The sequence below is a fragment of the Halichoerus grypus genome, chromosome 4 (assembly GCF_964656455.1).
Source record: "Halichoerus grypus chromosome 4, mHalGry1.hap1.1, whole genome shotgun sequence".
Lineage (NCBI taxonomy): Eukaryota > Metazoa > Chordata > Mammalia > Carnivora > Phocidae > Halichoerus > Halichoerus grypus.
This window is the reverse complement of record NC_135715.1, coordinates 128,772,438-128,798,312: the sequence shown is the minus strand read 5'-3', so window position 1 is coordinate 128,798,312 and position 25,875 is coordinate 128,772,438. Positions and strand designations below refer to the sequence as shown.

The 25,875-nt window shown below is 35.3% G+C and overlaps 1 protein-coding gene across 8 annotated transcripts in view; it reads right to left on the bottom strand.

Moving 5' to 3' along the window:
• Nucleotides 1-25,875, bottom strand: part of LOC118534502 (sodium channel protein type 2 subunit alpha) — a 139,342-nt gene that overhangs the window by 75,852 nt on the left and 37,615 nt on the right. For 4 of the 8 annotated variants that reach the window (XM_078070921.1, XM_078070922.1, XM_078070920.1 and 1 more), the window contains 2 exons: nt 7,705-8,022; nt 6,735-6,852 (listed from right to left, as the gene is read on the bottom strand). In XM_078070921.1, the coding sequence (XP_077927047.1) occupies nt 6,735-6,852; nt 7,705-7,971 (385 nt within the window). In that variant the 5' untranslated portion in view covers nt 7,972-8,022. Of the gene's footprint in view, nt 1-6,734; nt 6,853-7,704; nt 8,023-8,525; nt 8,679-9,389; nt 9,550-9,624; nt 9,778-25,875 lie in introns of those variants that run through there. The other 4 variants (XM_078070919.1, XM_078070924.1, XM_078070925.1 and 1 more) reach the window with 4 other exon arrangements.

Below are 25,875 nucleotides of genomic sequence, written 5' to 3'. Positions count from 1 at the left end.
TAAAGCATTTATGCTCAAACAGGAGTTTTCCACATTGCACAACTATCCTTTTAATTATAAAAAAATACACTAATTTAAAGATCCTGACAGACACTCAGAAAAGGAAAGCAAATAAAACTATTTTGCTTTTAAAACAAATAAAAGATAACCAGAGTTAGGTTTTCTGCTTTTGATTTAATAGGTATCTCTAAATAGAGTGTGTATCAGAATTCATCAATTTTTAAAAATCACTGTGGATTAATTTTATCAGTCACATACTTTTAAAATTCCTGGAATTTAGTGAGTGACTTTTTATAGCTTCAGATAATCATAATAAATATACAGATATAAAAAAAAAAGTAGGTATGGATTTTGTTTTGGTGATACCACACCTTGAAAAAGTATAGAAACTTCACATCAAGGCAGATTTTAAGGGGCAAGAACTAGTAATAAAACATGTAAATCCTACATTATTTTCTAAACATATAGGCCAAGACTTCAACAAAATATATTTTTCAAAAGAACAATGTATCCTTAAGAACAATATTTCCTTAAGAGCCTTGGTATATAAAATATAATAGAGGCAGACTAACCTTAAATAATTTCTGGAAAAAATGATCCTTTTAATCTATTAATTTATTTATACCAGGTAAAATGTGTTAACCTTTGATTGATTCTGCCAGTTGGCAAATCTAAAATATTTTCTGTGTGTATATGATGAAAAGAAACTTCAAGTTTATACTGAATATGGTTTATGTACTCTTTGACATGGAACCTGAATATTTAAAATACTGGCATGCCTACCCCTAGCTCCGTGTAGATAGGATGGAGCAATGTGAGCTTTAAATTTAAAGCACCAAAAAAAAAAAAAAAAAAATTAATTTAAAGAACTGAAGGACTGACTAGATGTATCCTTTACCAACCACATGGGCTTCAGCAAGTTGCTTAATTCTTGGATGTTCAGTTTTCTTATGTAAATACAGTACTAATGCTTTCCTTAGAGGATATAGTTATTTTTATTACTATTAATCATTTGCTTATTGAATATAAAATGTAGGGCATTTCTTTATTATTCTTAAAGAAGGGAAAGTCATTGTTTGTAAATCTGTTCAGGGACTTTGTAATGTTCTAGAATATCCAGAGACGCTGCAGAGGAATTTTTAACTCTAAACTAGAGGGAGAAAACAGTTTAATGTTAGAGTTTTGTTTTGTTTTGTTTTCTTAACATAAAAATGGAAAATTCAAAGCAGAGTAGGATAGGCCTCTTTCTACATATCAGTGCACATTTCTAAGCTAGCAGAAATACTAACTAAATGTCACCTATATACTTTTAACTCTGGAGTTGTTTCATTCTATGATTAACCATCTTCCTAACTATGTGATAATGCATGATGACTTCTGAGCATTAAAAGCAAGGGACATGGAAATTGTAAGTTGCTCCCCTTCGTCTCCTACAGGCCTACATACTTCTTTGCAGGGAAAACCGTAACTTTTTTTTTTATTTCTACATGGATACCATATAATTTTGGGATGAACTAAAAAGCCTACTTCTTTTTTAATGAATAGTAAGTTGAAGCCCCTGAAAATAACCTTTAGAAGCATACAGACAGCGATATTGGCAATGCACCTAGTACATTGTATCTGAGAGTTTTCGTCTGTTGGGTGGAAAATGCAAAGAGCACGGGGCTGAGAATGAGAAGACCTGGTCTGAAGTTTTAGCTCTGCCATTGATACAAAATGTAGCCTTAGAAAGGGAGTAAACACGTCTGGGACTTAATTAAATCGTCTGCAAAATGAGAAGGTTGCACAATCACATTGTGTTTTAGTCACTGACAGCTCCAAACTCTGGTGCCGTATAAACATTTTCTTCACAATGTGAAGCCGGAAGAAAGCAGTGATTTATACAGAATTCTTTGTGGAATTCCTTAACAATATGAGAGTTTTCCTTTACTAATCTTGCAGCAGCTGCTGCTAGAATTGTAGCTACTACAACCAACAACAGCTATCATAGCAACCACTTATCAAGTACCTACTAGGTGCTACTCATGATGCCAGGTACTTATACATTTTATTATTATTAATGTATAAAATTTGATTCCAATTTTATAGATGGAGAAACTGAGATTCAAAACAGTTGTAATACCTTGGCCCAAGGTCATAGAGCAATAGGTAAATCTCAGAGGTGGGGTCTGAATCCAGGTTTTCTGATACCAAAAGCTGTTTTTCATTTTCCCACTCTGTGAATGACAGGCAGTCCGCACTAGTTGTGTGATTTGGAGTGTCGCAGTCTTTATTATGATTTTAAATACCATCTAAATACTGATGTCTCCCAAAGTTTTATCTCCAGCCCTACCCTTTCCTGAACTCCAGATCTGTATTTCTATCCAAGTACTCAGCTCCTCCACTGATTGTCTAACAGCCATCTCAAAAACACATTCAAGGGGCGCCTGGGTGGCTCAGTTGTTAAGCGTCTGCCTTCGGCTCAGGTCATGATCCCAGGGTCCTGGGATCGAGCCCCGCATCGGGCTCCCTGCTCGACGGGAAGCCTGCTTCTCCCCTCCCCCACTCCCTTGTTTGTGTTCCCTCTCTCGCTACGTCTCTCTCTGTCAAATAAATAAATAAATAAAATCTTTAAAAATATATAAAAAAAAACATTCAAATCTAATTCAATTGCTCAGAAAATCCTATCAGCTCTTCTGCAAAACACATCTAAGTTCGATGCCATTTTGCCACCCTCATTGTTTCTACCATAGTCCAAACCACCAGCGTCCGTTGCCTTCATTATGGCAGGAGGTCCCCAATCAATTCTGCTCCCAAACTTTCCCTCCACGCAGTCTAATCTCCACACAGCAGCCAGAGTGGTATTTATAAAATGTGAATTGGGTTATGATATTCTTCTGCTGGAAATCCTTCAGCCATCACTCTGCATCTCATTCAGAGTGACTTTGGTGTCCTCATCATGGCCTACAACTGCAGCCCCTGCCCTCCACTCTCACTGACCTCATATCCTACTACACCCTGCCTTCCCCACTTCACCCCATCATTCTGGACTCCTTGCTGATTCTCCTTGCTGAACACACCAGTTGTACTTCTATCTTTATACTTGGCCTTCACATTTGCTATTCTCTTTACACTTAACGTTCCCCTAGATTTCCATGTCTCAGTCTCTCCCTTCCTTCCGATCTCTACTCAGATGGTATCTTTTTAGAGAGGACTTCTCTGATCTAAAATAGTACATTGCCATTCTTCTCTTTTTACACAGCTTTATTTTTCTTAAAAGCTCTTATCACTAGCTGACATATGGTTTATTTTTCTCATCTTTCTCCTCTCAAACACACATAGATATATGAATGTAACTACATGAAAGCAGGAACTTTGTTTTGTTCAGTGTTGCATCTAATGCTTAGAAGAACACCTGCCATATATTAGGTACTTAGTAAATACTTGCAAATGAACAAATGAATGAGTGACAAATGCAAAATAAGGTGGAATATGCATTTTAAGCTAAAATAATAAAAAGTGACATGAAACATTTAAAACTCTGATAAGGAATTTTAGGAATATGGATCATTTTTAACATGTTTACTATCTAGAAAATATAACCATATTTTATTTAACTAGCAAAACAAGATATTAGGCATATCAAAAGCATTTTCAGCTTTCAAAATACACCCTGGCACAAATATAGTAAGCATAAGTATAACCTCTTATTCTGCCAAAGTCAAGAAACAAAGCTAATTTGATATTCAACAGCTCCTAATGAAGATAACAGCTCTTTAAGAAACAAGACAGGATTTTCTTTGGAAATAGATATATTAGTCTAAGCTTAAAATACAAATTTCTTTATTGCGAACAGGCATTTTCTGGTTTATAAATTAATGATAATAAATACACAATGACCTCTTAACTGTGCCCAAACCCACCGCCATCACCATTTCCAAGCATTTTAACCTTACAGCAAAAGGCATGTGCTTCAAGTCAGAAAACCAGGATTTGAGTGTAGGGCTTGTGTTGAGAAGAATAAAAGACAAAATCACTAGCAGAATCATTTGCAAACCCTACAGTATTATATGCATCAAAGTTTACTAGGCTCTCCCACCAAGTATGCCACTATTGCCAAAAGACTAAAGAATTTATCTATCTTAGACTTTTGGTCCACTTCCTTTTTCTTTTCTTATATCTTTACTCCAAGATGAAATATGTGAAATATAATATTTTAATTCAGGAAATTAGAGATTTTTAAAAATCTACTTTTTCTACATTAGAAGAAATTTGTGGCTTATCAGACATTTGTAAGCATCTAACCATTCACTTTAGCAAATCTTAATAGATTTCCCTGGCTGCCTTCACATAACTAACATCACTGCAGGCCTCCAAGCAACTCTGCCCCTTGAAGATTTTCTTTCTTCTGGGAAGCAAGTGCAAACCCTCAAATTCAAGTTGTCTCAATTCTCAGAGAGCCCCCACCATAAACTATGTCCTTAATGCCTGGATCCTCTGATCAAAACTTCTAAAACTGCCCTTGTCCTCTATCACTGGGAGTCTCTTTTCTCAAAGGGTCTTAAATTAGGACTCATGGGTTCCCTAACTTCCTAGAAATGATCGTGTTCGTGACATTTTCAAAAAAATACATGATCCCCACACAAAAGGTTTAAAATAAAAACTGCTTTTTTCTTTATTAGCTTTCTTAATTCCATCCCATCACTCAGATTCAGGACAAAATAGTTTTTTCTGACCTATTCAGACCTCCCATTTTGTTACTTGTTTTGCATCTAATTTTCTAGCCTCTGACTCATTAGTCCCTTATTTATTCAATGCATACTCTCCTAGTTATCTACTCTTAACAGAGCATTGGACATAAGTTTGAGTTTTCACATAATTTCATATAAAAATAAAATTTACATAAAGGGTATACAGTTATCTGATAATATAATAAATAATTTATGGAAAGATTTATTTAATGCAAAGATTACAAATACCCAAAACATAATAATAGACCATAATTTATAATTCAGGAGACCCAAATCTAAATCTCAACTTTATTATTCATTTCTAATGCTAACTTAAAGACCTTTATGCCCCATACAATGGGTTATTTTCTTGAAGAATAGAAGTAAGGAAATGTTATTCCTTTAGATAATTCACAAAAAAATTATTAAATCTTAAAGCATAAAAGAAATAATGAATTAAAGTATGTTGATGTCTATGCAAAGGACATAGGGGAGGAAGAGGAATAAACTAGATGTTAAAGGGAGCCTGAATTCTAGAATGCCATGCTTCTGAAAATGTCATTTACCACACTGCCTGGCAAGTCTGGGGACATGATTTACAGCCCCTCCATCCAGAACTGAAATGAGTTCCCTGTACCAAGCTTATCCCACATCCCGAATTCCTCACTTTATCTAACTTAAACATTTTCATGGACTACTGGAGGAAGTAGGCTTTTACACCGAAAGTCTTACCATGTCATGGAATCCCTGGCCTGATCATGTCATGGAATCCAAGGCAATGACTCTTTCTAAAGAAGAAACAACGTTAAAAGTTGCCCTGAGACTCTGCTTAGATTTCAGTTTCCCCTTCAGGAACCTTACCTCTGGTTCCTGATGCATATCAATCCCCATCCCAAGGTTTAAGTGTTCTTCCTGTAAATGCCCCTGCCTGGCAACGCCCCAGTCTTCCAAACCTTTGCTTCCTTGGTTTTCCCAGGGCTGGCTGTCAGTCAGACCATTGTCCTTCACCTAAAATAAAACCTCTCATTCACAACTACTCTATTTAACTTCTAAGAGTAAATCAAATTACCATCTCCCACCAAGGTGTCATCAATCTCATTTCTAGGAAGTTGCTCCCTCAATAAGGAGAATGAAGAATAAAATGAGGATGTATGTGGTTTGACAGACAATAAGCCTTTGGAGAGAGACAGTTGTAGCAGAATCTTTGACTTGAATAAAACACAGGAACAAGTGAGAAAGAAAGAAAAGAAAAGAAAGAAAGAAAAAGAAAGAAAGAAAGAAAAGAAAAGAAAGGAAGAAAAAGAAAGAAAGAAAGAAAGAAAGAAAGAGAGAAAGAAAAAGAAAGAAAGAAAAAAAGAAAGAAAGAGAAAGAAAAGGAAGGGAGAGTGGGGGAGGGAGGGAGGAAGGAAGGGAGGGAAAGAGAAGAGAAGAGAAAAGGAAAAGAAAGGAAAAAAGAAAAGAAAAAAGAAAGAAAATAGAAAATCAGTGGGATGCTATTGGGGAAAAGAATTGGAGAGATATCTGAAAGGCTAGTGTGTATACAATCACAACTGTAAGCATTTACTAACTCAAAGCTTTCAAATGCTGAAATAAAAAGCAGAAAGTAGTACAACTCAGATCAAAAAGATATAAAATTGTGCAATTCAGATCATGTACATATTTTCCAAATGTGAAAGCAGTAAGGAAAATTAGCTCATGGAGTTCACCCATTGCAAAACATTGTAAAATATGAAGACGTATAAAAGGAGAGCCTGGCAACATGATCAACATTAATGAAGAAGTCTTAGATGTAGCAGCAGTTCAGAAGGAAGCAGAAGAGTCGGGAAGAGAGGAACTACCAGAAGATGAGGAAAAGGGGTTCACTTACCTATAATCCCATTTGCAATATGCTAACTGTTGAGTAAGAGGAAAGAAAAAAAGAAGAGCACATAACATAGCCAACCACATATATTTTTTTTAAAATTCCCAGATCAATAATTCAAAGAACAAAATCATAATAAAGCAACTATTTGAAAAAAGGATATGAATGTACCAAAATCTTAATAGCTAATTTTCTAATAGGGTTGAAGGGAGTTAAAATGTACAGGGCAGGGGTGGCACTGAATCGCGAGATTGCTTTCCCTTTATTCAATACTATAAATGTCTGAAAGAGAAAACACAACATATAAAACAGAATTTAGGATCTTAATATTAAAATTAAGAACATTTTAAGAGAAAGGTAAGACCATCATTTAAAATTTTGCCTTATAAAATACTATAGTAATACACTAATTACCAACATACAACATGATGATAGGGGCTTTTTCTTTCCGTGCACCATTAACTTTCCTAAATTTGGTAAGTGACATAAGGATTCAAAGGAGGAAAAAAACCACAAAAACCTGTAGTCAATGCCGTAGGAATTTAGCACCTTTTATCAAGTTTTGATATCAGTATTTTAAAACTATATTTGTAATTCACAAAAAGCATAAAAATGAGACTTTGATTACTTCTTCATTTTGACAAAAAATTTTCATGAGAACTTCAGAGTTTTCCATGTGTGTTTTTGGATGAGCTTCTTTTGGGGGTACTTAAGTCACCTACTATTATTTTTTCTGCAGAGAGCCGTGGAAAGGGCAAAGTACAGGTAATGAAGGCATAAACCTGCTGCTGATCAAAATAACTTATATAGAGCTTGAGATTGTAAATACGATTTCTGGAAATATAATATAACCCTTGTTTTCACTTTTTGCTTCATCATTTTTTGCCCTTCCTCATTTACCCAACTGCATGATGCCACTTCAGTTCTGTTTGTCCTGGGAATGTAGATTCAAATGAGTACTTCCAAAAGACTTGTAGGATAAGGGGTCCATTACATGCTCAAGCCCACCCAGCATCCTAGTGATGCTTTAGACAAAGGGGAGGAGGCACATCATTCTTCACCAGACATCTGTGGGACTAGTCCAGAACCAATTAGGAAGTAGGGGAAGTAAAGACAACTTGACTAAAAACTCACTTTCTTATTGATATAGTACGGGTCCAGGTCCTCCAAGGGCTCTGACACCATCTCTGGAGGAATGTCTCCATAAATAAATGGAAGAGATTTCCCTGCTTCCAAGTCACTATTTGGCTTTGGGCCATTTTCATCATCCTCATCCTTACGCTCTTGTTTGGGTCTCTTAGCTTTCTCTTCTGCAATGCGTTGTTCAATAGCAGCAAGGGATTCCCTGGTAAAGAAGCGGAAGCTGTCAGGTCCTGGTGGTACCAGCACTGACTGTGCCATCTTTTCATCCTGCTCCTTTAATCACTGTTTAGCTCCTTGCATAAGAAAGTGCTATGGAAACAAGAGACAGAGAGAGAAGAGAGAGAGAGAAGCAACAGTCATTAGGATAAAAGGTAACTGTGGCAATAACATGATATTGAGATAAAATATATAAACCAAGCTCTCTGCAATATTTTACTAAGGAAGCTGTATTCACGGGATTCTCATGCATGCATTCATTTGCTTGCATGGAGATCTGTCTTTCACATTCAGTAGATGTCTATGAGGTAATCTAGTCTCCCACTCCCAAAATGTTTTAAGTGAAAATAACCAATTCAGAGCTCGGAAATGGAGGATACTGGTTTGTGCTTGCTGTTTCACTGTGAATATTTTGGCAGCCATCTTTTTCAGCATCCTTTCTGAAAAAATATCAGGGATCCAAAACAAGAGATGAATAATCACCCAAAATTATAGAACCTGGGCTATGCAAGGATCTTGCATGTACCTCTCCATTTTTTCCATGTTCCTTTTGGCCTACTTTTCCACCTTTAATAGCTTATTCCAAATCAACGCACCTGGTAAAGAGCTCTGGAAATCCTGAAATGCCAGGCTATGGAAACATAGGTAGATACTGCTTGAAAGCAAGGGAGCAGGAAGGAGCGGGGGATGCCCGATTGCATTTGGAACTGCTCGGAAGCTGCACAGGAAGGGATCCAGCTCCTGCCAAACTGGGCAGGAAGTCATCCACGTCAGAGGTCTGGATCTTGGACCCCCCTGGCTGAGCAACCTGCTGCTACCTAGTATAATTGTTTCTTAAATTAACAAATTTGCAGTACTTAGGAAATACCGTAGAATTAGTTCATTTTCTCAAATAGTGCCCATTTCATAAAAATCTAAATAGCAGATGTAGACTTGAAAAAATAACAAGTTTAAGATAGTTTATCTTTTAAACAAACTCCTATTTGTTGGTCTTTGCCATAGAAATGGAGGCTTACTGTATTCTAATCATATTCCACCGGACTAACATATATAACTTAACAGAGCACACCAATCATTCCAAATGTTATCTCTGAACCAGTGGCAAGAGTTTCTATGATTTTTGAAATCATACAACCAAAAGCTTAACTCCTGAATGCCATCTGTATACAATCACTTATCTATTTTTCCTTTTTTTTAAAATATCAATCCATTGTAACCCCCATCCTACAGGACTGAGAATTGCTATTTAATTATATGAAGTGCATTTTCAAAGAGTAAATGCATTAATATCCAGATCACTTCTGTAGCATATGCCAGATAAACAGGGAAATTTAAAACAACAGAAGCTACTCTACCGTTTTTACATTTTTTTTTTTTTGAAGTAGACTAGGACCTTTCAGCCACCAGCTAGCAGACTGCCCTCTCAGTATCACACTGTCTCCAAAACATCCCTCATTTACCTTACCCATCCCCAGAGACCCTCATGCCTCGACAGACATAGGCATGAAGACGGTCCATGCATACTCCATGGAGGAAACTGCCATGCCTGGATGCTCTAATAGAAGAGACATGCTAAAACATGCAGCCAGCAGCTTCAAAATGAAAGTGGTCCTCTGCAGATTCCCCCAAGGATTCTACTGTAAAGGTAGAGAAGCATCACAGAGAATAAGCATAATAAGAATATTAAAACATTACCCCTGCAGAATCTTTTACACCCAGAGTTTGGGATTGATAAGCTGGCACCAAGAAGACTGCAGCTAAAATTCCATCATTCTTTTTTTCTTTTTTTCATTTTTTTCATTTTTTTTTTTTTTTAATTCTCCTTCAAAGACCACACCTAACTTCCTGTAAAAGGATTCTGGTAACTGAAGTAAGAACAGGCATTTCCTGTTTGGGGACTACAAAATGGCGTTATTGTAACTACCACTAGAGGGCGGGGGAACTGTGAAGAGAAACCCCTCACAGTGTATGTACACAGAGCCCTGTGTCTGAAGCAGCCCAAAGCTTTCACTAATGGAGCTCTGATTTTTCACAGGCTTTTCTTAGAACAAAACGCTAAGACTTTGCTGATTTCAATCATTAATTTTGCTAACAGATTAAGCTTCTGTTTATACTTTTTATTTGCTAAGCCAGAAGTCATTCAATCAATACAAATAATTCAAATTAAAAGTAAAAAAAGAAAGTAAATGCTGAATGTTAAAAATAAAAACTCATAAAAAAGCAATTATATTAATGAAAGTCTTACATACAGTGGAATTTAACATTAGCCTCAGCCCCAGAGTACCTGAACTCCAACAAAGTGCTTTGCTAATTCAACAGAGATGGTCTTTGTGCTATACAAATAAACTTTCTCTAGAAATAAAATAACCCTGATGAGACTCCCATTTAAACTCTGATTTTAGTGGCTGAAAAGCAGCCAGAAGAAAACTGAAAAGCCAGTGAAATCCTAATGCCAATCTTTCAATTAGTGATATAGTGATGATTTGAGGACTTACTACGTGCCAGTCACTGACAGGGCTGACATGTCTGCATGCACCATATCATTTCATCCTCCCCACAAGCCTATCAAATAAACACTTTCACGATCCTGATTTGAAAACTGGAGAAAGGAAGTACACAGGGGGTAGAACAAGTCATCTAAGATCATACACACAGGATTCAAACTGAAAGTCTGACACCAAACATGTGTGAACTTTATTCAGTCATAAAAAGAAACACTTGCTCATGCAACTAAAGCCTGAAATAAAGATTAAATAAAAACCAGGCAGTGGTACCAATTATAACCAGAAACAGTCCTAATTATTAAATCAATAAATTTTGCATATTTTCTAGTTTCATCATTTTCATTAGAAAATGTATTTGTTGGAACTAAACATAGAGAAGATATAGCCAAAAATAATTTTTTAATCACTCTAGCAGGTCTCTTTTGGTTATAAGAGACAAAAGGATGACTCACACTGGCTTGAGAAAGAAAGAAAAAGAAAGAAAGAAAGAAAGAAAGAAAGAAAGAAAGAAAGAAAGAAAGAGAAAGAAAGAAGGAAGGGAGGGAGGGAGGGTGGAAGGAAGAAAGAAAGGGAAGGAGGGAGGAAAGGATGGAGGGAGGGAGGGTGGAAGGAAGGAAGGAAGGAAAGGAGAAAGAAAGAAGAAAGAAAGAAAAAAAGAAAGAAAGAGAAAGAAAGAAAGAAAGAAAGAAAGAAAGAAAGAAAGAGAAAGAAAGAAAGAGGAAGGAAAGGAAAAAAGAAGGGAGGAAGGAAAGAAAGTGGGAAGGAGGAAGGGAGGGGAGGAAGAAAGGAGAAGAAAGAAGGATGGAAGGAAAAGGAAGTTCATTAGTTCAAGGTTTATTGTCTAGGGCTAGCTTTAGGCATGGGATGATTCTGGAACACAGCTGATATTACCAGCACCTAGTTATGCTGCATCCTTTGGCTTTGACTTCCATGGTGATAGATTTTCTAGAGATTCATCCCTTATTGTAGTAAGGTCCTATAGTAGCTCCAGCCTCCCAACCTTCCAGACTTAAATCCAATAGGAATAAAGAACCAGAAAAACTCTCATTGCATCTCACTTGCTCCAGGTGGGTAACATGCCCATCCCTTAAGTAATTGCTCAGTCCTAGGTAATGCTGTGCTTTGTGCTTTGATTGGCCTCCCCTAAAGCAAATGCCTTACCCTTGGAACTAGAAGGAAACCTTGCTTGAAACCTATGAACAGTCAGGATTGTCGTGGTGGTATAGGAACATCCCTCAAAAGCAGAGTTGGAATACTATTATTGGACAAGAGGTGGATGGATGCTTGTCAACAAAAACAATAAGTGTGTACTCTAGTCACATACTGGTCATATTTGCAGTGCCTCAATACTTGGTAATATTATAAATGTCAGAAGATATATATATCTATATAAACATATGTATATATAGATATATTTCTAATGAAAATGGTAAAGCAAGAAAATATGTTATATATATGTTAGAAAATGTTGTGTGCATATATATAGCATATTTTCTCGCTTTACCATTTTCATTAGGAAAAAATATACCATCTTAAAGACTAAGAAACCTGGCAAGATAGTTAGAAGACTCTTTCCCCAAAATAAGTTGTCCTACTGTAATCATATATTCCACAAATCTCTGTGATGAGCATTAGCTTCACTTATCAAATGAATACATGAATATTCTGGTCTCACTTTACAAATGTGCATAATAATAGGCTTTTGTATAACAAGATTCTAATTCAAAAAAAATAAATTAAGGAGTAAAACAATTACAAAGTGATTTGCCAAATGTATTTTTGGGGGGAGGTTAATCATAATAACACATACTGCACTATTTTTGTCAGGCACTATTTTAGGAACTATAAAACCATTTAATTCTCATCACAACTTGATGAAATAGATGCTGTGATTATCCCCATTTAAAACATGAGGAAATTGAGGCACCAAGAGGTTAAATAATTTACAACCTGCATAAGTTTTCACAGCTGGAAATAGCAGAGACAGAATTCGAACTCATGTTCTCCGGCCACAGAATCCACGTGCCTAACCATTATGCAATGCTTCTCCAGCCTTTTCCAGGAACCACTTGCTATCAGGAACACCAAGGCAATGGGCAGTTTCTTTGACATCGTGGTAGTTGTAGGGTCACCCATTTCTGTCCCATCAATCCTAGCTAGTGAATGTGTCCTAGGATATTTAAAAGGGTGAACACAAAATGTTTTACCAAAACATCCAAGATATATGATGAGCAACATGTGAATAGTTTTTCCATCTTAAAAATACTTTTATGCAACATAGATTTGAAATAAGAATCATAGTCTCTTATTTCTGATTTCCCAGGATGAAGTTTTCAGAAGGCTTGCACATTAGCTTTTCTTCCATTTGCTCTTGTTAACACCAAACTGACATTTTATGAGAATGCTAAATGGCATGTTACATGAAGTTTTTAAACTTCATTCAGTTGCATTGCTTTGCAGACAGGTGATTTTACGTTAGAACTTTTCAGGCCAGACATTATATATGGAAGACTCATAAGTAATTGGAAAGGCAAACAATATTAAGTAGTCAGAAAGGAATGAATATTATGAATTAGATTTCTAAATACTGATAACATTTTTTGTCTTTCAATCCCGTCTTTTAAAAATTTTTCTCACTTATAAAAGAGGAACACTAATTTTCTAAATTAAAATATAAAATAAGCCATGTTATTATACATGATGACATCTACAAAAATAATACAGTTATCTGAAAGATAAAGTAATTATAAAACAAAGATATGTAGTAAAAATAGTATATGACTCTAATTTCTTTCCACAAAGATTCACTTTAGAATAATTACTCTAAGGTTCAACTTACACTGAAAAAAAAATGGCTTATTTAATCTCACAGACAAGGAAATAATTATATAATAGTTTATGTTATAATTAATGATTGTGGATAAGTGCTCAGAAAATTTAGAGGATTTTTACTCAAGAAAGCTGAGAAAGACTAAGAAATGTCTTTCTGAAAGTTATTTTTTAATCCGATTTTACAACTAATTTTTAGTTTTCTTCATTACATTAGAATAATGCTGGAAACATAAACTAAGAAAAGACTTGCTAAATGTTATCTGAAGATTTATTTTTGTATTTTCTAGTTTACTTAATCCATAGATTTCAATCTATTTTTTCAGGAACTTTTTGATTGTCACTTACTGTGTTTTTACATCTTTCTCTCTTTAACCTCGATCCACTCGCTCATTTCTGTAACTAACAATTTTGACAAAAGGGAGAAAGTTCTGAACAACCAGACTTAGACATGTTTTTCCACTATAGATTAGGATCAGAACATAATAGAAAATGAAAGACATAGGTTTGGTATGTACTATTCAGATAAATCATCATTTTTCTTTCAATTCTAAGGTTAGTTCCAATATGAAAAAAACTTATTTTCATTATTTTATATTCATAGTATAATTGTTGGGCAATATCCTTTATAAAAGTATAGGCATTCCTTTAAATGACTGTTGTATTTTTAAACATTATTTTTTTCTTTAACAGATATGCACACCAATATTATCATGATCATGATGATCCCTGAGAAATAGTATTCAGTGTAGCAAATAATCACTTTACATCCAACTTTCCTGGGAAAAAATAAATTACATATAATGACATATGCCTATATCTTTATGCAAGTAATTTTATTCTATTGCAGATAGTCTGGCAACACAGTTTTACATCCTTTTTTAATCTTTAGATATATTAAATGCATGTTGGTAGACATCCATGAACTCCCTTAACCCTTCTTAAATGATTTATCAGCTGGAAGGCCACCTCTACCCTGATTACATATTTGTTTATTTTTGATGGCTAGATTTGCTAGAATCACAGAATTCCAATTCTGGATTTAATAGGCAAGCAAGAAAATTTCCCAAGGCATGGTCCTCCCCATAAAAGTGAAAAATTGTTCCAAATGCCTGAATATTTCCAGCTCAGTTTTCTTCATTCCTTCATTCCTTCCATTTCATTGAGGACCTCTACCTATAACTTTTCCCCTCAGCCCTCACCCTCTTCAATGGGGGAGGGAAAAAAAGCAGCCTCTAAACTCCTCAGTGGGGTAGTGGATCTGAATGTGCAGGCATCATCCCCAGGAGAGAACAAGTAGGCAGAGCCAAGAGCAGAAGGTCTTTGAAACGAAAAACAATGCTCAAAAAATAGCTACATTCCAAAATATCCTAGATACAAAATTTGTGCATGAGTGTGTATATGTACGTGTGTGCACCTCAGAGAGAGAGAGAGAACTAGATATGAGAGAATGACACCATAAGAGACCATGGATTTGTGTCTTCATGTCATGTTAACATGATCTAAATTCTGGTACTCTACTTGGTTCTCGATATTCGTTATCTCATTTAATCCTTGTGATATTTTGTAAGGGGAGTAGTGCTGTTGACACTTTTCTAATGTGGTGGTGATCTGGGCTTATGGAGGCTATAAGGAGGGACTGCCACACACAGAGCCAGCATTTAAACTCACATGTGTCTGATTTCAAATTCTAAATATGCTTCATCATCCCATTTTTGGAGAAATGTACCATTGATACACCAACTGAGAAGGGTAATGTGAAATATGTCTGATTTTTTAAGTCACTGGATCCCTATCTATACCTGAGGTATTTTCACAATACCATAAGCCCGCTGCTATTAAACTGCTGACCTACAATATAACTGAGTTTCCCCTTATAATCACGTTATTGTGGGGTTACCTTGACTTCTGCTGGAATAACATTTAAACTCTCTGAACCTTAGTTTTCTCATCAGTAGAAATCAAGGCTCATTTTGAGTTTTATGAAATAAATTTATAAGAAAAAACTAAGCACTATGCTTAGGACATAGTAGATACTAAATAAATGCTGGTTTCTTTTTTCAGAGACATCTTAGTGATGTTTGTCAGTTCTACTTTTTATTAAAGTTATCCATGTAAAACCCATCTCCCCTATTATCTCATCTTTCTTATCTTAACCCATCTTTCTTTGTGGTTTTTCCACAATGTCCAGCATAGTACATCACCTGGGATAAATCATCGAGTAAATCATTGGTGAATTAACAGTTGTAGCCCCATATTATTCAGAAGCTCTCTTGTTCTTTTCAGTCAGGACACTTTCTTTTCTCATCAGTATATATTTACGTGTCATACACCAGCCTAATTTCAGTTTTCCAGTTTGTTTCTTTCTTTCAGCTATACAGGGCAGTGTAAGTGATGCTATACATTTATGGCCCCTCCACTGTTTGAGCTTACTTTACCTTTCTTAAAGTCAGACTACTTAACAAAAGTCAGACTACTCTCTCCACCGCCTCCCCTCTCCACTACACACGCACACACTACACTCATGCGCATGTACACATGCATGCTTGTTTCTGCCTCTGTGGCTTATTTCACCAACCCAGACAGTTCAACAGTCATTTATTTGCCCCTCCCAATCTTTAAATTTTTCAGATGCAATTGCTCTGAAAAACTTTCTTTAAGAAATCTCTTCTTCCTTTTCTGAATTTCCATTATATGTACAGTAGAGAGTGCCATTTTTCTTAATGCATTCCTATACATATATTTTTATTTGCTTCAATTCACTCCCAAAACTACTTCTAAGTCAACTTAATGAAACTATAAACTTATATTTGTCACCCTCATCCAAGAATCTTCAACCATTCTCCATGACCATTCATATAAAGTAAAAAATATTCCTCTCCCTGACATTTAAAGAATGCTCCAAATTTCCTTTCCAATGACAACCTCTACTAGCACTTTATGGTAAAGAGGAAATAATTTGCTCAAGTTTTCCTAAACTTGCACCCTGATCTCTGGGTTTCTACTTCCAAGTTGCTGCTTATGTTGTTTTCACAACCTGAAATTCACTACAATTCAACCTGACAAGACAATAGCCATTTTAAATCTCAAATGTTACATTTCCCACGAATATTTCTACATCCTTTCAGCTGGGTATGGCCTTTCACTTTTTCAAACTCAATAGCACTTGCTTCTCACACACTATTTGTTGTATTTATGTAATTACCTTGAGGTAAGGCTATGATATACTCCCTTTGTGACTCTGGAAGTACATAAAGCAATACCCTGCACATAGTAGATGCTCAGTAAAAGAACTGGATAACAGACAATTTCAAAGAGACACAGTTTTAAACAAGCTGTCATGTTGCAGGGGGCCTAGATGTGCAAAAGGCTCTTCTGACCGTAGAGGACAGATCAAAGACAAATATGAATGTTATAGGAAAAAAATCTGATTTAATATAAACAATAATGTTCAAATTCTTAGACCTGCCTTAAACAAAGTGACTATTTTTTAATAAGAAATAATTCTCAATTACCAGAAAGATTCAAGCAGATACTGTAGAAATCATGCCTGTCTGGGCTAATAACTGAAACATATAAAAGCAAAATACTTCCAACCTCCAGATTATATGATTATATATATATATAAAAAAAAAAACAGGGAGCATCAAATTATCTCTTACTAAGAGAAGAAAAATGAAGACAGAATTAAATTAATTATTAAGGTTTTTTACATAAATTCTGGATTAAAGATAACTCAACATCCAGGTGTTCACAGAACATGTTGTCTCCCTGATCAGTGGCTGTTCCTGCTTGGCTCTGGGCCCCAAGAGGGCAGGGAGCTTGTCTGGGCTTGCTGACCACCCTCCAGTCTCCAGTGCCCATTGCATCATGTGGTTTCTCCATACATACATGGTACTGAATTAAAAATGAGACATAACTTGCATTGGTATCACTAGATCAAAAGAGGTCAAAGAGAGGACACAGTAAAAAAGGATCATACCGATAAAATCTGGCTTGTTTTAAAAATACAATTAATTACTATTTCTTAGACTACAGTAAGAAGACACTGAAGAGCTGTTCTTCCTGCCTTTTTAGGATCAAGAAAGAATCTATTTGTCTTTGTTACTTTCACATTGTAAACAGTGTATTTTCAGCAAATATGTCAAAACATTTGTCCAGAAACATCTCTTCCTTTTTAAGTTAGTTACCTTGTAGGTCCAGGCACTTAAGCCAAAGGTGCTATGGCTCTTTAGATGTTCTTCTTTTGGCATAGTCGCTTATCTTTTTAGGAAGCTAATTTACAGCTCTTTTTTTTTAAGTAATCATTTTTGGCACTCAATTTGTAGCTACACCTGATTTATGCAAACATCATTGATTTTGAGGGGCTCTTGTTGACTTACTATTATTTGGTGGGCACCATGCTTTGAAGAAAAGGCAGTAACTTTGGAGCCAGATGAAACTAGCATGCATGCTTACTCTGCTACTTTCTTGCTGTGCTTCTTTAGGCAAAGGACTTGGATGATAGTGAGGATTAAAGTAAAATACCCAGTAAACATAGCAGATGCTACTTATCCAATTTTTCCCTATGCCCTTAAAACTCTTACACATAGTGCTAAGCTGAATGAATAAGGCCAAATACAAAGACCAATATTTCAGAATTTGCAATGCAATGTATCATTTAACAATAAAACACAACTTTTTAAAAGTGCTAAGCCAGCTTTCTTCCAGATGCTTAGAATACAGTAAGTAACCAAACAGATCTGCCCTTATGAAGCTTATATTTTATATATCCTAATGATACAGATTATGTACAAGTACTTCAACATGGAATAGAGCAGGTGGTGCTAATTGCTGTGGAAAAAGATATTGCAGGGAAGGGAGAGAAAAAATATCAGGGTAAGCGGTGGGGGGAGGATGGTGCATTGAAAATTTAAATAGGGTGCTTAGGGAAAGTCTGGCTGAGGAAGTGACATTTAAGCAAAAGACCCCTAAGGACCCAAAGAAGGCAGCCAAGTCATGAGCCTTCCTGGATAATGGAGTTCCAAGCAGAGAAAATGCATGAAAAGAGCTACAGAAAGAAACTCATATTTGGAAAGGCCTGTAGAAAGGTAAATAGCACTGAACGAAAGAAACGGCCACACAAGACAGTAACAGCAACAGGAAGAAGAAAGTAGAGCAGGTAGCAGGGACAATGAGTACAACAACAGATGCCGCCAACCTCAGTTAGGCCTGCCATCTGGTTGCCCAGCAGCTTCACCGGTGGCACCTGTGACATAAATGGCAAGATCAGAGCCCAAGCCAGACCCTGAGAAGCAATAATCATACCAGAAATAAAGGAAAGTTCACTGCCACTCAAATGTCCTGAGCCTGAGCACAGAACAGAATGGGGACATTGAAAGTGGGATGGCCATGCCCGGCTGCTCGGGAAAGTCTAAACCTAGATGACTATTTGCAGGGTGGACCCAGGAACAGCCCTGCAGATATGAAAAGTATAGCAGCCAAATTTAGCATCTAGAAACAGCTCAATGTCAGAGAAGCAGACAAGGCAAAATGCTGCCTATCCTTAATGCCTAGAAATATTTGTTGAAATTTTAAAAGATTAGAAAAGAGATCATCTTTCTGACCATGATGCAGTTTTTAAAATAGACCAATATAAAAGCAGCACCAATTAAGACATATAGCTACAAAACACATATTCGGTAATGTATTTGTTCAACATGTTGGTAACCACCTTCACTGGCAAATTCCCTTACTTCTAATCACTCCTATATTTTAGAGAGAAAAATAGAGAATTAGCCATTCTGCTCCTCAGTTCACTTAATCTCTTGACCTGTAGGGCTTTTTCCTCTCTTTTTTTCCCTTCTTGTTTCTTCTCTCTTTAGAATAAAGGTAATTCCTGTCCTGATCAAATCAACAATGTTGCTGCTGGAATGAATTCAGATCATTTGAAATAAAATATTTTTTGAATAGCAAAGCATTATGACATTGCTCATTCATTTTCTTCTCTTTTTAAATATTATTTAATATACCTATTTTTGCCTGTAAGAATGAATGAAGAAATGATCTCTTGCATTCTATATTTGAAAGTTGCTCTATATAACTTCATGTATGTGAATTATAAAAGTATGGTCAAAACTCGTAAGATGGTTAGATTTTGAATAGCCTTCTATCCACATACATAGATGTGATTGCCACCCCACCACATTGCTGCACTGCTTTCATCTGTAAATGAAAATATGAGAAACTGCAGGCTTGAGAAGGGAAAAGGGCAAAAGGCTCAGGAAAACGTACTGCTTTCCTCCAATAAAGTAATAATCATTTGCCTTCTGCATATTCATTTGCAAGCTCATACTCATGAATGACATTTCCCATTTATTTTTCTCACTCCCAACCAAACAAAATATACTGAAATCATTAAAAGTAGGGACTGATCTGTAAAAGCAGCCTCGTCTCTTGGAAATTATCAAAGGGCAAGACATGACTCACACATTTTTTTGAAAAGTTCAAATCATGATCACAAATTTCAACTGAATATTCTTTGATTTCTCATAAAAGACACACAGTGAGAGAGAGAGTGAGAGGGAGAGTGAGAAGAAGAAAAAGGAGGAGAAGGAGGAAGAGGAGGAATGTTTGGAGTTCTATAAAGAAAATATTCTTCCAAATAAAAGAATTTATAAATTAGAAGATACGACTTAGATTTAGAATTAAACCCCTATTATTCTTTACGGCAGTGAGCAAATTTTTTCCCTTGTGTTGGCACCATAACCAACGCTAATTAAAATCATAGGTTTTGTGTTTGGAAGGGGGCCTCCCAATAGATCATTTAGTCAGACTGGTTATATTCATTAAGGACTGAACTAAAATCAGAGACAGATGGTTTTGTCTCAGATCTCCGAACAAAGATTTCACAACTTTTCTTGGTTGTCTATTCAACTTTTTAATCACTGATTAACTTATTCTTTAGTTATAATCTTTGTCAATATTAACACTATTCAGACTATTTTGCTACTGTTTCATTGGATGAAATGGAAGCTTCATACATATCCCTATATGGGATTTATCAGGGAAAAATTGCCAAAATATTTATTTAGCATTCTGTTTATTGACACTGAAAGGATATTTGCCTATTAGGTTAACCAATATCCAATGACTTCATTATACTTGTAATAGAATAAAAACATTGGCTAATGGTAGGCATGATGTCTATAATTTTCAATCTTCAGTCTGCTTTTCTACCTATCCCCTTTCATGTTATTTTGATTGTTAATGTTAATTTGATCAATCAGTTCCCGAGACAAAAGAATGATTAAAAGGCATGAACACACAGATTTTTAACATGTTGTATTCTAATTGTCATTCAATATAGAACATTTTCAAATTTTCCTTATGATTTCTTCTTTGACCCATGGATTATTTAGAAATGTGTTGCTTAATTTCCAAAATAATTGGCTTTTTATACATACCTATTGTTACTGGTTTCTACTTTAATTCTACTGTTGTCAAATACTCTGAAATGAATTAAGGCTTATTTCATGGCCTAGCATATGGTCTTTGATGAGTGTTTCATGTATACTTGAAAAGAATGTATATTCTGCAGTTGGATGCATTATCCTATAAATGTCAATTAGGTCTTCATATTCGATAATTGATAGTATTATTCAAGTCTACTAACTTTTTTCTATTTACCCTATCAACTACTGAGAGAAGATTGTTAAAATCTCTAACAATAATTGTGTATTTGTATATTTCTCACTTTATTTCTGTCCATTTTTTTAAAGATTTTTATTTATTTATTTGAGAGAGAGAGAGCACGAGCAGGGCAGAGAGGAGCAGAGGGAGAGGGAGAAGCAGGTTCTCCACTGAGCAGGGAACCCGATGCGGGGCTCGATCCCAGGACTCTGGGATCATGACCTGAGCCGAAGGCAGAGGCTTAACCATTGGAGCCACCCAGGCGTCCCTATTTCCGTCCATTTTTTCTCCTTTTATTTTGGAACTCTATGATTTTGTCATACACATTTAAGATTATTATGTCTTGTTACAAATCAGCCATTTTATTCCTATGAAATGACTTTTTTTTTTTTTAATAGGCTCCATGCCCAGTGTAGGGCTTGAACTCACAACCCTAAGATCAAGAGTCATATGCTCTACTGACTCAGCCAACCAGGTGCCCCAGAAATGACCACTTTTTAAAATCTATGTTAATATTCCTTGTCTTGAAGCCTACCTTATATATTAATATAGTCATATCAGCTTGCTTTTGCTCAGTGCTTACACACTGTATCTTTTGCTATTCTTTTATTTTCAACCTATCTATATATTATACTTAAAATATGTCTCTTAAAAACAGTATATCTTTGGATCTTGCTTTTTATCTAGTCTGCTGACAATCTCAAGAGTAGTGAAAATATGTACCCACAAAAGACCTATGAAGGTTCATAGCAACCTTTTTCATAATCGCTAATGCCCAGAAACAACCCAAATTAACACTACTAGGTGAATGGAAAATAAATTAAGATATATTTATCCAATGAAGTATTACTCAACAACAAAATGTTATGAACTACTTATACATGCAACAAATGGTTGAATCCCAAAAAGGGTGCTGAGTGAAAGAAGCTAAAAAAAAATAGTACATATTTTATGGCTTTATTTATGTGAAGCTTTTGAGCAAAACTAAGCTAAGGTGATAGAAATCAGAAAAGTGGTTATCTCTGGGAGCAGGAGGGATTGACCAGGAAAGATCACTGGGGAGGTAGAGATGTTCTCCATCTTGATTGGGGTGGTGGTGATAGTGGAAGAATACATTTGTCAAAACTCAAACGAATATGCTTTTTATTTTATGCAAATTATCCTTCAACTAAAGAAAATGGCATGAGCCAAAGCCACACTGTGTTTCTTCTACTTCTTGTTTCTCAGAAAGTCTAGTGACTACACCAAACCAGACCTAGGTAAGCTGAGACAAACCAACTTTTTTTCACTCCCTTGCTGATCCTCTTTCAGTTGAAGAGTATTCCTATCAGGTATCTTCAAGTCACTGTCTCTGTGTGGCTAGGATGAGAATATATGTTTCTCTGGTATGGATTTATACTTTAGGAGGAGGTACAAGCCCAGTTATGCCTCTAAGATAATTAGTTCTAAGATAATTGGGAGTTTGGCATTTTGATCTTAATACCATCAATATTCCCTGCCCCCAAAGAATTAAAAACCTCATTAGATAGTCAAACATGTAGAAATTTAAATAACAGTACCAAGCCCAGTAACAGCATAAGAGAATAATGTACAAAAATAATACAAAGCAACTAACAAGACAGTATATGATTTGTTTGTGATAACAGTGATAAATTTGAATAGATATTTTAAAAATTTTACAAAATGTTTTTATATACATTATTTTATTTTTATTAAATTTTTAAACTGAAGTATAGTTGATACAAAATACTGTATTAGTTTCAGGTTTACAACATAGTGTGTGGACAATTCTATACATTATGCAATGCTCACTAGGATAAATGTATCACCTACCATCTGTCACTACACAATGTTATTATAGTAGTATTAACTATGTTCTTTATGCTATACTTTTTGTCCCTGTGACTTATTTTATTTAAATGAATAACTTATAACAAGGTAGATCAGGGAGGTGTAAATAACTTCATCTTAAAAGAAACTAAGGTTTTAGTCAGCCTATGTCACTGGCCATAAGCAAATAAACAACAGATTGTAAGGCTGCAACATGTATTTTGACTTTCCCCAAAAAAGATTTATTCTATATCTTTTGTTGCTTATAAAAAGTTACGGGCTGACATGATCAACAAAGACTTCTCTGATGAGGTGGAACTTAGGCTGAGCTTTAAAGGCTGGGCCAGAAATGGAGGACATTCCAAGTGGAAGGGAGATTATGAGAAAATGCCCTAAGCAGGACCTGGCTCAGATGGACAAGAAAAAACAAGGCAGGTCAGGGCAATAGTAAATGAAAAGATCAGATGGACTGAACTAGATCATGTTGCAGATCTAATCAGGGAAAAATGATACAAGCCAAAGTGGAGATGATCAAAATAGAATGTCAAAGGTCAATGACAACTTGCTGAAGCTTTTAATAAGACAAGTGAAATATCAAGAAGAAAAGTGTATATTACAAAATATCTTAAGTATTATAAAATGTGAATATGAAAATAATAATACATACTTAAGATTACAGTTTTCGTACACTAGTGCAAGTAGATAAGCAATAAGTGGGTTATAAAGAAATAAAGGAATTAGGTGTACAAACTTATTTAATATTAAGTATGGCGAAAAGTCAGAGTAAATGGATGAAAATAGTTAAATTAAGGTTAACAGAAAGATCAAATTCACCTAATCACCTCAATCTTTTGAGCAAAGCACTGTGCCAGATATTGCTAAAAAAAGTTAGGAGAAAACAACTGGAATTAGAAAATTCAGGAAAGAATAATAAGACCATTTGAATCATCACTGAGGAGAAACAGATTTTGTTGGTTATTTACTGAAGAAATAGGATATTATAATAACAAAAACATAGAAATTGTGGAGATGATTCTTAAAAATACATAAATTTAGGTAAAATTCATACATATATAGAATCTCTTACTATTAAATTAGCATTTTTCTCCCACTTGAATAAAAGAGACTATGATGTCCTCATGTGAGGTCAAATTTGGCTTAAAATTAGAAAAATTTTTCTATCTGAAAACTCCAGAAATGTAACACAATAGAACATCATAATAACCAACATTTTGGTGGTGTTAGTCAACAAAAGCTAGTATTTGTTGAAATCTTACTAAGGCCAAGTACTGTTCTAAATGTTTTACATGTACATTGTATTATTTAATTCAATTTTCATAACTTCTGGGGTAGGAACAATTATTAACCTTATTTTACACAAGGAGGCCCAAAGAGGTTTCTTTCTTGCCCAAAGACAAATTAGTAAATAGAGAAGACAGAATGGGGACTTGGGCAACCAGATATCTGAGTCCAAGTTCTTAACCTCGATGTTTGCATAGTGACTAAAATCACCTATGTAAACTATAAAATCTTAGTCATGTCTCTACTTCCTGTTCAGTGTTATGATTTCAAAATTTTATTTTAGGTCTTCTATTATCAGGTCAGATTGTGACTAATACCATCTCTCCAGGCTTTATATCCAGTAGAACCTCATGTGGAGTATGAAGCCCATGGGTTGGAGTTGCCTCATGTGCAAATTAAACAATCTGGATTTTATACTAAGGACACAAGGAACATTGGGGAACACTATTCAGAAAAGCTATACAATCATATTTATTTCTTAGATACTACTTTGATAGTATAGAAGAGGTCTGGAATGTAAAGTCCTTTAGGGCAGGAGATAAGATAAAAAGCTATTGTAAGAGCCCAGACAAGAGACAATGTAGGCCAAAATAAGGCAGAAGCAATGGGATGAGGAGATGATCTGAGCATTTCTGAAGTTGCTTTAGGAAAATTTGAAGTTTGACTGCACATAGGTGGAGAAGGAGCTACTGAAGATGAAGAGGACTCCAAAGTTTTGTCTGGGGGACATGATACACAGGAGGTAGACAACTTCTGTCTTTCACAGCCCTCATTGATTATTCATGTTCTCTGAAGTCAAATTCCATATGAAGCCACCCAAATTTATGGAGCAAAACAGAATGAAAGTTGTATTAAAGAAAACTTATTCTGCCCTGAGATACTAGAGCGAGAGGAGGACAAAAATCAGGGATGGTAGTGAGGAATCTTGTGCAGTAAGAAAGCCAAGTCAGCTGGAAATTCAATTGTGTGTGTTCAGGGGCGAGGCGGTTAAGAATGAATGCTTCTATTATTTCACAAAAAAAAAACTGAGAAGTTTGAGTGGCTAATAAATATTCTCTTTTTTAATACAAAGATATACAGGTATATGCTTTTTAAGAGTAGGTGAATATTTCTGCAGTTCATTAGAATCATAGACTTTTTTTCTAGAACAAGGAGAAAAATGATCTTTCAGAAAAGGGAGTTGAAAATTAGATTATTAACTAAAATAAAATATTTAAAAATTATTATAGTAAAGAGAAATGTAATGAAAAGGTAAAAAATAAACATCTTCCTTTATTTAAATTTTGTTAGTCTGGCTGCACAGGAAAATAGTATTAAGAAAAAATATCTTGATATTTTAAACTGTCAATGAATATAAAAAGTGAGTGGAATTTTTGTTCAAAGGAAAGCTGAATTATAGCTTCATTAAAAAGGCCAGTAATAGGGGGGAAAAAACCACCAATATTTAAAGATTTAACAAAAGGCAGCGTCTTTGGTACGGAATGGGGTGGAAAAGCATGTTAAAAATTCCCAGTCATTAGTAGAGATGGGCGTGAAACAACACATACACAGAAGGTCAAAATGTCCACACCTGGGTATTTTATGAACTACAGTCTGTATCCTTCTACCATTTCCAGGTAGGATAGACATCTGGATAAAATACTAGTTGGGTTTAAGACTTTGTATTGCAACATTTTTTTGCTTACAACATTTTCCATTAATTGCCAATTTAAAAAAAAAAAAGGCCATTCCATTGGAGAGATAACCAAAGCACTCAAAAGCTACTTTTCATTGTATGGATTAAGAAACACCTTGGGAGGGGTGCGTGGGT